Source organism: Tribolium madens, unplaced genomic scaffold, assembly GCF_015345945.1.
Source record: "Tribolium madens isolate multiple individuals breed KSU strain unplaced genomic scaffold, Tmad_KSU_1.1 Scaffold_1;HRSCAF=32;Tcas5.2_LG8, whole genome shotgun sequence".
Lineage (NCBI taxonomy): Eukaryota > Metazoa > Arthropoda > Insecta > Coleoptera > Tenebrionidae > Tribolium > Tribolium madens.
Window position 1 is genome coordinate 9,912,315 of NW_025400984.1, and position 11,634 is coordinate 9,923,948.

Below are 11,634 nucleotides of genomic sequence, written 5' to 3' on the forward strand. Positions count from 1 at the left end.
GAGTTGTGGTGTATTACTGGTTGCATAACTTTGGTTATTTGTTTATTTTACCATATTTAATAATAAAACCATTTTGTTTACTACTATTAGTTTTATTGTTTTACTACATTTAGTGGAATTTATTAAAATATAAGAAAGGAATTTATTGCCAAATTTCCTCAGGCACAATCTAACACAATTGAATTTTTTTAAAGTGAATGACCACTCACATAAATTAAGCCACAATTTACAAAATCAACAGTGCAGACTATCACAATTTATATAAATGCACTTTTAACTACGCTAAATTATCGCCTAAATTAACGTTTCTTCAAATTGTGTTTTTTCTCACTCCATACAATTCCATTCAATTTTTCCCCTACTACATACAGAGATGTCGACAAGCCTAACAAACCTATGAAGAAAACGATCCGCAATGGAAGATTCAAGACTTCCAAAATGGGGTAAACCCACATTCCCGAGTAGGCATGAATGATGTGAATCCAAACCAGGTATACCAACATGAAACTGGTCAAAATTGTAAGACCCACTTTCCTCGTTGGGTATTTTCTGTACGATGTGAAAAGTTCGATTAAAATGAAAATCATTATGTTGGTATGCATGACATGGTTGAGCCACGCGGGGAAAAACTTGTCCAAAGCTTGTGGGAAGATCAATTCACGATCAACAAAGTAAATCCCCCAGAAAGTCAGGCCGACAAACATTGACAAAGGGAAAGCCAAACATGGCAAAATCTGCAAAAATGTGTTATTAAATTGTGATGATACAAGTGCTACCAACCAAATCTTTAATTTTCCGAATCAGTGGTGTCTTCTTAGGGGCCTCTTCGTTGCTCCCCACTAGATCATTGATGACACAAATGGTGAAAAAGAGGGCTTGGAGGAGCTGAAAATGGGGGATTTTACACAGTTTTGGTTTAACCTTGACTAACCGCATCCCAGTAGGTTAAAAACTTCAATTTTCCGCTTTTACCGAATGAGGCCCCCATTCGGTGGACCTCTGACGGTATTTGGACATAATTCCAGTCGTAATAACACCCGAACCAGAAATGCAACGCTGCGAGACCATGACACAAAGTTTTCACACCCATTTTACCATTACCTCGCTTCAAATAACATGCCAATCGCTCGAAAAAGACTTAAAAACTTTCATCGGGGGGCAAAGGTTAGCGATTGAGGACAGGACGCGATCGGACATTTAACCCAAACTTAATTTAATTTGTATGACTCGAGACAAGTTCCTGCGCCCCATTACGATCAAATTGATGTTAAATGTTATTATTGTAAAGGTTTATGTTTATTCGGAGTGATTTTAATTAATTATAGGACGCGATCTGTCACTTTGGCCCAACCATGAGCGGTTTGAAATTTTTGGCGGGAGAGCTTACCATGTTCCAAATTGTGAGGAATTTGAGGCGCCCTTTGAGGAATTTCATGTCGCTTTTGTGTTGCAAGTGAGGGATGTCGATGTAGGTTAAGTCGTACCAAAAGGCGAGTGTGTATACCACGAGGGTGAGGCAATGGAAGGGAAAAACGAGAGACATGACGAAGCACTTTGGGGTTAAATTAGGATAGATAAAAATTATCGCATAGAAACACACACAAGCACTTGTTACACTGAATTAGACATTGTTAAAGTTTATTTCCGTACGTTTTGGTCTTCTGATTGGGAATTATGTAATTGGCCGGTTTGAGAGGGGACTAGCACGAGAAATAATTATTTACACGATTATATCAGTGTAATAAAAACGAAATTAGAAACATAAATCTAAAAGTCTTATTACTGTTATCAGCCCACTTGTAGATATGAAAAGTGGATATTTTTTTCGATTTTTAAAAAAATTGAGTGGCGTAATTACCATAACTACGAATTATCAGTATGCAATTAGTCACAGTATGCGTAAAAAATATAATTTTGGTGACAAAGTTGGGGATATTTATTTTTAACCAACATTGACTTATTTCTCTTTTTGAACAAACTTCACTACTTTCAAATTTTGAAATCTGAATAGTTTTAGTCACTAGAGAGTTGAGATTTATTTTGTTTGAGTCGAATTTATGAGATGTTTCAAAAAGTTTTTTTTTATACGAGGGCTATTCAAAAATTGTGTTTTTTTGCTTGTAGAAATTGGCCAATTGTACGAATTTATTTTTTTTTTCGATAACTATGCATATCAGGAAAATTACAACAGTTTTTATCTCGAGTAAAATTTCTCAAAACAAAAACTTTAAAACTTCTCTTATACTGAACCAAAAAATTGGACATCAAATTTTTCACATTTTCTGAAAATTTAGTGTAAAGCGAGCTTTACTGTCAAATTTGACATTTCAAAAACTTCAAAATGTCAAATTGAAAAATAAATTGAAATTGATGTTATTTCGTTCATTTCGCTTGATTTAACTGATTTTTGAGCAAAATTAAGTGAAAAATAAGCCGAGGAAACATAATTTGCTCGAAAATGCGTTTTTGTACTAAAAGAAACGCGATTATTTCGCAATATTGTGTTAAAAATCACTGAACTAGACCGAAAATGACTTGATTTTTGCCTTTTTATGCAGATTTTTAAGCTAAAAACTCTGTTTTTTCGACAAACCTTGTTAAAAATTACTAAATTATTATTAAAAAAAGATTATCTTGTATTTTAACTCAACTTTTTCGCTTTAACCATTTAGTTTATTTAAAAAAAACGTAAACTTTCGTCAATATTTGAAAATCACCTTGTAATCTGGTAAAAATAAGTGAAAATTTGGCAGCTTTTTAGTGTCCAAATACAAATATTATGAAACATCTATTGAAATATTCCAAAATGGTCAAAAACTCGGACATCAAATTTTCTAAATTTGAATTTCTGAAAATTCACTCTAAAACAGACTTTAATGTGAAATGTGACATTTCAAAACGTCAAATTTAAAAGTCATTTTTTTAAATTAATATCACCAAAAAATAATAATATGAAAGATTATATATCAAGAATTCAATAATTATCAAACTAGATCAAATCAGTAAGAATCAAATTAAATGAAATTTGAGCGTCAATTTTGAGTTCAACCTTGAGAAGCTTGAGTTTTTCTGTATTCTAACTAAGTACTCTTCATTATTTAGASTAAAATCTCTCTTTTGCCACTTTCTAAAAATTAACTGTGAAGCAGGCTTTAACGTCAAATTTGACATTTCAAATTTTCCAAAACGTCAAGATGACATTAGTGCCATTAAATTTAAAGTAAGGTTATTTTACTATCTAAAGGCCGTTTCACCCTTATTGTCAACGGAATGACCTTGTTGTCGATTTTTTATGTTACAAAGCGGCAAAAATCAACAAGATTTGACATTTTTATGCAAAAAAGTCAACTTACACTCCTTGTCGCAACCAAAACTAGCCAACAAAGAACGACAAAAACGCTGTTATTTTTGTTTTTTTCGACTATTTAAGCACATTTTTGGGACAAAACAAAAAAAACAGGCCGAAAAATTACAAAATTAAATCAAAATTGAGGCAAAATCTTATCCAAACATGTTTAAAATTCACAAAAATAAATTGAAATTGATGTTATTTCGTTCATTTCACTCAAATTACTGTTTTTTGAGCAAAATTATTCAAAATGAGTCGAGGAAACATTTAATTAGGTCGAAAATGCWTTGAAGCGCGTTTTTGTACTAACAGTCAGGTTTTTCGGCGAGTTTTCGCCAAAACAAATCAAAAAATTAACGAATAAATTCGAAAATAACGTTATTTTTGCATATTTCGGGCGTTTCAACATGTGTTTTTAGCTATAATTGCAATTACTTCTAATATTGTGTTAAAAATTACAGGATTGGGCCAAAAATGATTTAATTTTTGCCTTTTTAAGCAAATTTTTAAGCTTTTTTTCACCATAATTGGTCAAAAATTACTAAATTATTACTAAAAAAAAGATTGTTATATTTTTACTGAACTCTTGGGATTTAACCATTCAGTTTATGTAAAAAATAACAATTAAAATATCCCAAAATCAAAAAATCGGACATCAAATTCTCGAAATTCTGAATTTCTAAACGTCAAAATGACGGGACATTAGTGCCATTAAATTGAAAGTGAGGTTACTATCTAAGGGCCGTTTCACACAATATTGACCTAGCTGTCCCATTTTTGCCCGCCAAAATAAAATAAAAAAATTAATAAAAAATCGTTAGACAAGTGACAAGTTTCAAAAATTCGCCCAATAGTCAGACATATTTTTTTTATCTTATTTACCATTATCTACCAGAAAATCTATACTTTTATCTTTTTTATCATAAAATCAATTCGCGTAAAGCAATCAAATTTTAATTGAAAAAAAAAATACAATTTAAAATCACAAGCAATAAAATCGCAATTGTTTGCATTCAAAACTCGAATCAACACGTAATAAATGAACCCACTCCTTGGCTTCGACGTCACACCATTTAACCAGCGTTGGTTCACCATTTACCATGATGACCCTGTCTCGCGTGAGTCACCAGTGAAATTTTATTCCACTCGAAATTTACAGTGTTTGTGTTGTAAATCACAAGTTTCGCATAAAATGTGAGTGCTTGCAACACAGGTGAGTGAAAATCACCCAAATCGTGTTGTTTTTTCAGTGAATTTTTGCAGTTTAATGGCGGAGTACCTCCAGTACGACTGGCGGCTGGAAAAAATCGTCCCGGAGCCGCCGCCCCGGAGCGAGCCCCAAGACAAAACCCTTTCAGTTCAAGCTTTGAGAACAATGATTCAGCAATCGACCGATTTGGAACTGAAAAACAACGTTTCACACGACGACAAAACCCTCCTGAAATTCCTCTTCGCCCGGAAATTCAACATCCCGGATTCTTATCTTCTGGTACAAAACTATTACTACTACCGGAAGAAAAACCACGTGATTTTTGAAAACTTTACCTCAACAGCCCCCGATATTAAAAACGCGCTTGAGAGCAGTCTTCCGGGGGTTTTACCCTCGAAAGACCGCAAAGGACGCTGTGTCCTAATCCTGAATGCAACAAATTGGGATTGTGATTACTCCTTAATTAGCATTTATCGCGCGATTTTGCTAAGTTTGGACCACTTAGTGAACGAAGTTCACAATCAGGCCCGAGGCTTCGTTGTAATCGTCGATTGGACCGAATTTTCCTTCCGACAAAGTACAAATTTGAAGCCTTCGATACTTAAATTAATGATTGAAGGTTTGCAAGACTGTTTTCCCGCGAAATTCAAAGGGATTCATTTTATTGGTCAGCCGTGGTATGTCGAAGCCGCCTTGACTTTCATCAAACCGTTTCTCAAGGAGAAAATCAAGGAACGGATTTTTGTACATGGGAATAATTTGAGTACTTTACATGATTATGTCCACAAGGATATTTTACCGGCCGAGTTGGGCGGGGAACAACCGAGCTATAATCCCGAAATTTGGATTAAAACGCTGAGGGGAGAGTGAAATTGGCAACGTCGCTAAAGTGGGGGGTTTGCGCATGACAATAGTTTGAATAGTGCTGTGATTTACGGAAATGGCGCCAAATATTGTGACTGGCATCATTGCCAACCGTTTTAAACAAATTCGAATTTATTTCTAGGTGTTTTAGGGGATTTTAGGAAAATCAAAGCTAATTATAGTGTCATGGAAAAACGTCTTAAAATTTTCCCAAAGAATAGCGATTTTGACACTAAATATACCATTAAAGCAAAAAAATATCGTATTTATAATATTTATTTATTATTATAACAATTAGTAACGAAAAAAAAATTTTTTTCTCTAAATTGAATCTCACAAACTTTGTTGGGTTAGTTACTTGTCAAAAAATGACGTAATTGTCATTTATTTAAAGAAAACTGGAAGAGTCCACGAGTTTTTAGGGGAGTTTATGGCTGTAACTTGAGACACCTCAATAAAAAAACAGCATCATAAAAATTAATCTAGTGTTTTTATAAGTCTTTGTTACAAAAGCGAAATAAATTATCATCTGATTTAATAACGAAGTTGATATAACCCCAATTTTTTATTTCTTGTGAAAAAAGTCAATAAAATTGTGTCTAAAGTTACAATGCAAAAACCATTTATGAGATGTTGTCACATGGTTTAGCCAAGTTGTGTATTACTGGTTGCCTATAAAAACATATTTTAACAATATTAATTTTGTTATTACTGATTTTGTAAAATTTATTAATTATTTAAAAATTGTCATAACAAATATTAAAAAGTTAAAATAACACAAACCGTTGTGCAAAAAATTGTTCATGGGAGGTAGTCACTTGATCGAGCTAAATGTTGTATTATTGGTTGTCTAAAATTAAACATTTCTATTCTGTTAAATTAAAAAAAAGTTTCTTGGTATAGGAGTGTTTTATATTAAAAACGAATTTATTCATAAATTTTTTGTACAATCAAGGTCTAAATTCGTGTGTCAAATTACTTTAATAAAAAAGTAATTAGAATTGACGTGCTTTGAGCAAAAAAAATTACAGCTTTTCTTGGAGACAAATCGAATTTAAATTAATTAATAATTAGATGGTATCTTTATGTTAGACTGTAATTTTGTATAATTATCTAAAATTATCTTGTAATGTAATTATAAAAAAAATAAAAATTGATTTATACTCTTTTAGGCTGTAACAGTCTAAATGCAACTTTAACTTAAAGGCCAATTCACACAAAAAGTGTCATTAATGTCACTCAAAACAAAAAGCTTTATGTTTGCTACTCCATATTAATTACGTTGTTAATTTTAATTATTTTTGGTGCTTGGGGTACACATTTGTTTGAAAAAATATTTTTTAGGGAAGATTGAGGTAAGTTAGATTCAACTGATTTTTGGACGAAATTAATTAAAAAGTAAGCCCAGGGAACATAATTTGGTCGAAAATGAGTTTTAGTACTAAAAGAACCGCGATTATTTCGCAATATTGTGTAAAAAATAACAGAACTAGACCGAAAATGACTTGATCTTTGCCTTTTTAAGCAGATTTCTAAGCTAAAAACTCTGTTTTTTGCCATACCTTGTTGAAAATTACTAAATTATTATTAAAAAAAGATTATCTTATATTTCAACTCAACTTTTTAGTTTATGTAAAAAAACGTAAACTTTCGTTTATATTGGAAAATCACCTTGTAATTTGGTAAAAACTGGTGTAAATTTGGCAACTTTTTAGTGTCCAAATACAAATCTTATGAAACATCTATTGCAATATCAAAAAATGGTCAAAAAATCGAAATTGTGAATTTTTGAAAATGCACTCTAAAGCGGGCTTTAATGTCAAATTTGGCATTTCAAAACGTCAAAATGACAGGAACATTAGTGACAATAAATTGAAAGTAAGGTTACTATGTAAGGGCCGTTTTATACTTTAAATCAAAAAAAATAATAATAATTTGATCAAAAATGGTAAAAAAAAATTGTTACCAGAAAATCTTTATCTTTTTTTATCATCCACACTTGATGTATTCGTAAATCAAGGTCATACCTTGTAAACTAAATTATTATTAAAAAAAGATTATCGTCTATTTTCACTCAACTTTTCAGTTTATGTAAATATTAGAAAATCACCTTATCCAAATACAAATACAAATCTTATGAAACACCTATTGAAATATCAACAAATGGTCAAAAAATCGGACATCAAATTTTCAAAATTCGAATTTTTGAAAATTCACTCTAAAACGGACTTTAATGTCAAATTTGACATTTCAAAACTATAAAAATTATAAGTCATTTTTTTATTAATATCACCAAAAATAGTCTAAAAAAAATTAAAAATATATCAAGAGTTCTATTCAATAATTTTCAAACTACATCAAATCACATTTGTTTGAAAAAATATTTTTTAGGGAAGATTAAGGTTAAGATTGTTCGAATTTTTGCAAGGTTGCTACCTTAAAAAATCCTTTTCAACGACTACTTCTAAGCACGAGTATACAAAACTTTGAAACTTTGTTTGGAGGTTCCAAAAAAATCAAACTCAATTTAGTAATAAAAATATTTTAATTAAATTAAAAGTCACACAGTTTTAAAACGAACAATAAAACCCAATGACTGCAACCTTTGACAAAAAAAAATCACTAAAGATTCTTTCCACTAATCCCCTCTCGTTGATCTAACGAAGCTAGAGAACTCTTCAAAATATCCGATTTAGTTGTAAAATCACTTTTCTCACTAGTTTGCACTGGAAGGTGGTGATGAGGGGCGGCATCCGGAACCAAACCTCTCAAAAACATCGATATACACGCCCATGGGAATAAACTGAAACAAAAAAATACCATTTTCTAGGTCATGGGCAAAAAAAAAATCAAATCTGCTAGACCTACTTTCTCTTTTTTTACATAGTACAACTCACAATTTGAAAATAATTCCGGTTTTGAAAACTCCGGGGATCATCACGACGATTTCCTCCTTCCGGAGTCCTTCAACAATCCTATCTGCCACATCGTTGGACTTCAAAGTGGGCAAAAAACGCGAGTTGACATTGTCGAACATCCCAGTCGACTGGATGAAATAGGGACAAACGACGGTGGTTTTGACCCCGTCCACCCCTTGGGCTTCCAACTCGACTCTGAGGGCTTCATCGAAGCCCACAGCGGCGTGTTTGGAGGCGCAATAATCCACCAATTTATTAATCCCGACAAAGCCGGCCATGGACGCAATTGTTACAATATGGCCGTGGTTTTTCTCAATCATGTGGGGCAAAAAGGCCTTGACGGTCTAGAAAATCAAGCAGTTATTGTCGTGTCAACAAGAAATTACTCCCTAAAATTTAGGGATATTCGTGTCATTAATTTGGTTAAGTTGGTTGACAAACAAAAGATATAGTAACTAGTGTCAAAAGTCACATGTCAACCGTCAAGGGGTAACCAAGCCTAGGCATTCAAAATTAATTCTGAAAATTCTAGTTACAAACGTAATTTTCCTAAAAGTAAGGTTGGGGGAAGTACATACCCAGAAATGGGCCAAAATGTTGACGTCAAATGTGCGTTTGATTAAGTGGTCCGGAGTGTTTAAAAGGAGATTTCCGGAAACAATTCCAGCGTTGTTTATTAAAATAGTAACCTGGAATTTTTTTAAGGTTAATTAAAGGTTAGGGATTTTTTTTTGACATACTTCGCCGACTTCTTGACGTGTCGTGTTTGCTATTTTGTACACGTCTTCTTTGTCCGCAAGGTCACATTTGAAGCCATAAGCGACGCCGCCTATGCCTTTTACTAATTCCACGGTTTCTTCAACAGCTGAAAAAAAATTTCTTGCCAATTGAGTAACCAAACCAAAAACTTGTTTTGATTTAGCTATTTTTCGTAGGCCAAAATATTACTGATTTTGTTAATTTTTTAACATTTTTTTCTTTACCCAAAAACGGAAAATTACTTTAGTTTGCTTAATATATAGGGTGATTAGAAAGTCACGGACTAACTATTTTAGAGTTATATCGTGAAAAAAAGACTCAAACAATTTTTGTCATGGGTCCTTTTCACTTTTTTGAATCACTCTGTAGAGTAATCAAAGACGAGTTGACTGAATGATATACAGGGCTGTCATTTCAAAAGGATCCAGTCTCAATAACTTTTGACATCGAGTAAATGGATTTTCAAGAAAAACAGGTCGATTAGGATCCTGAGGGGGAAGTTGAAAACCAACATTAGTTACATTTTAAGTTTCATCCCCTAGTCGGTAGCCACCCTTACTTTAAAATTTTAAATGGCACCCCCTACTTTTTAGAACGTTTTCGGAAAGAGAAAAAATCAGCGTCTCTAAATGTCGAAGAAAAAATTTTTTTGTCGATTTGTTTTTCAGTTAGGGGTGGTTTAATTTTTGAAATTTTTAGTCTTAGTAGCTTTTGACTGAAGTCAATTTAATTTAAATAAAAAATATGTCGATTTGGATTGCGATGGGAGAATTCAAAACCAACATTAAATACGTTTTGGTTTTCATCCCCTCATTAAAATTTTAAAGAGCCCCTCCAACTTTTTGAAACATTTTTGGAAGGGGTGGAAAAAAGCTTATCTAATCGTAAATGAAAAAAATATTTTGTCGATTCGTTTTTGAGTTAGGGGTAGTTTTATTTTAGAAATTTCCATCAGTCCTAATAGCCTTTAACTTTGATTTTGTGTCATCTAATACATTTTATTAAGTCAACAATTCAGCGAAAATTTACCATTTGACAGTTCAGGTAATTAAAAAAATACATTTATTTAAATTAAATTGAGTTGAATCAAAGGCTACTCGGACTAAAAATTTCAAAAATTAAACCACCCCTAACTGAAGAACAAATCAACAAAAAAAATTTTCTTCGACATTTAGAGATGCTGCTATTTAAAATTCTAAAGTAGGGGTGGCTAGCGACTAGGGGATGAAACTTAAAATGTAACTAATGTTGGTTTTCAACTTCCCCTTCGAGATCATAATCGACCTGTTTTTGCTTGAAAATACATGTATAATATTTACATTGCAAGATAGTAAGTAAATGTCGTATATTAATATTTGTAAATTTGGCGTCAAAGTTGGGGAAATTTTCAACTATACAAACAACAAAACAACAAAAACTTGTTTGTTTAAACTATTTATTTTTTTTTGAAAAAAACTAATTGATGTTTAATTAAGTATGTACTATAAAAATAATTACAACTATCTACATACCGGGTGAATAAAATGTATGGAACCAAGGGTTTTTATCGTAAACTAACCACTTTACGAAAAAAATAATTAGTGTAGCGTAAAGTACAATTAAAATGTGACCATTTATTAAGAATAACATTTTTGGAAATTTCTTTTAGTTTTCGAATTTTGGACGACCACTTCGGTTAAGTTCTTCCTGATGAGCTCGGAACGCAACTTAACAATTTATTTAAAAAAAGTACCTACTGGCTAAAACACAATTTTATTTAATTAGAGGTTATTTTTAGATCATAATCTTTAATAAAAAAATATCATGGTGGGTTGCTATTAAAAAAATAATTTTTCCAAAATTCAAAAACTAAAAGAAATTTCGAAAAATGTTATTCTTGGAAACGCTTGGTTCGATACTTATACTGTTTATTCGCCCTGAATAAATAGATAAAGTAACAAGTCAATATTTTTCGATTTCTTAATAAATATAAATATAACTGAGAAAAAAAAAAGAAAAAGAAGTAAAGTCGTTCTCAGTGAGCAAATTTCGTGCTTTTGTAAAAAATTTCTACTCCGCTGTACAAAAAATTATTAGTGTTAAATTTACCTTTATTATTTTTAGATAAAGTACTCTCTCTTTCACATTACTCATTACTTTTTCCTCTTATACCAGGTGAATGTTTTTTTTTAACTATTTATTTTTTGAAAAAACTAATTGATGAGTGATAAAGTACTATAAAAATGTGATGATTTAACAAGAATAAAATTTTACGAAATTTCCTTTTGTTTTTGAGTTCTATAAAAAAAATATTTTTTTAAATGGCAACCCACTCTAAAACTATTTTTCTCATGAAGGTTATGATCTAAGGATTACAACTATCAATTTTATATTTAATTTTTTCAATTTTTTTTTTTTAATAAGTTGCAATTTTGACAAAAATATCGCATAACTCAAAAACAAAACAAAATTTCGTTCTCAAAATACGATCACACATTTTATATTACTTTAATTTATATGAATTATTATTCTCTGAAAGCAAGTGATTAAAAAAA

The 11,634-nt window shown here is 31.5% G+C and overlaps 3 protein-coding genes across 4 annotated transcripts in view; 1 reads left to right on the forward strand and 2 right to left on the reverse strand.

Annotated features, from left to right (window-relative positions):
- Positions 1-122: 122 nt before the first annotated feature.
- On the reverse strand, positions 123-1,708 carry LOC123003545 (androgen-induced gene 1 protein-like). Of its 2 annotated transcripts, none has more exons than XM_044396361.1 (3): positions 1,388-1,708; positions 781-885; positions 123-734 (listed from the first exon to the last, which is right to left on the reverse strand). In XM_044396361.1, exons 1-3 carry the CDS (start codon positions 1,541-1,543, stop codon positions 300-302), a joined length of 696 nt encoding a protein of 231 aa, XP_044252296.1. In that variant the 5' UTR covers positions 1,544-1,708; the 3' UTR covers positions 123-299. The 2 variants fall into 2 exon arrangements, with proteins under 2 accessions (XP_044252296.1, XP_044252295.1); XM_044396360.1 differs by lacking the exon at positions 1,388-1,708 and adding an exon at positions 932-1,301.
- A 2,702-nt stretch (positions 1,709-4,410) lies between these two features.
- LOC123003561 (clavesin-2-like) lies at positions 4,411-5,961 on the forward strand. Its single transcript, XM_044396379.1, has 2 exons — positions 4,411-4,562; positions 4,613-5,961. The coding sequence occupies exon 2, from the start codon at positions 4,617-4,619 to the stop codon at positions 5,427-5,429; it is 813 nt and encodes a 270-aa protein (XP_044252314.1). The 5' UTR covers positions 4,411-4,562; positions 4,613-4,616; the 3' UTR covers positions 5,430-5,961.
- Positions 5,962-7,949: 1,988 nt separating this feature from the next.
- Positions 7,950-11,634, reverse strand: part of LOC123016228 (estradiol 17-beta-dehydrogenase 11) — a 9,762-nt gene continuing 6,077 nt past the window's right edge. The window contains exons 3-6 of the mRNA XM_044416490.1: positions 9,082-9,206; positions 8,920-9,030; positions 8,321-8,685; positions 7,950-8,226 (exon numbers count right to left, since the gene is read on the reverse strand). Of these exons, the coding sequence (XP_044272425.1) occupies positions 8,046-8,226; positions 8,321-8,685; positions 8,920-9,030; positions 9,082-9,206 (782 nt within the window). The 3' untranslated portion in view covers positions 7,950-8,045. The remainder of the gene's footprint in view (positions 8,227-8,320; positions 8,686-8,919; positions 9,031-9,081; positions 9,207-11,634) is intronic.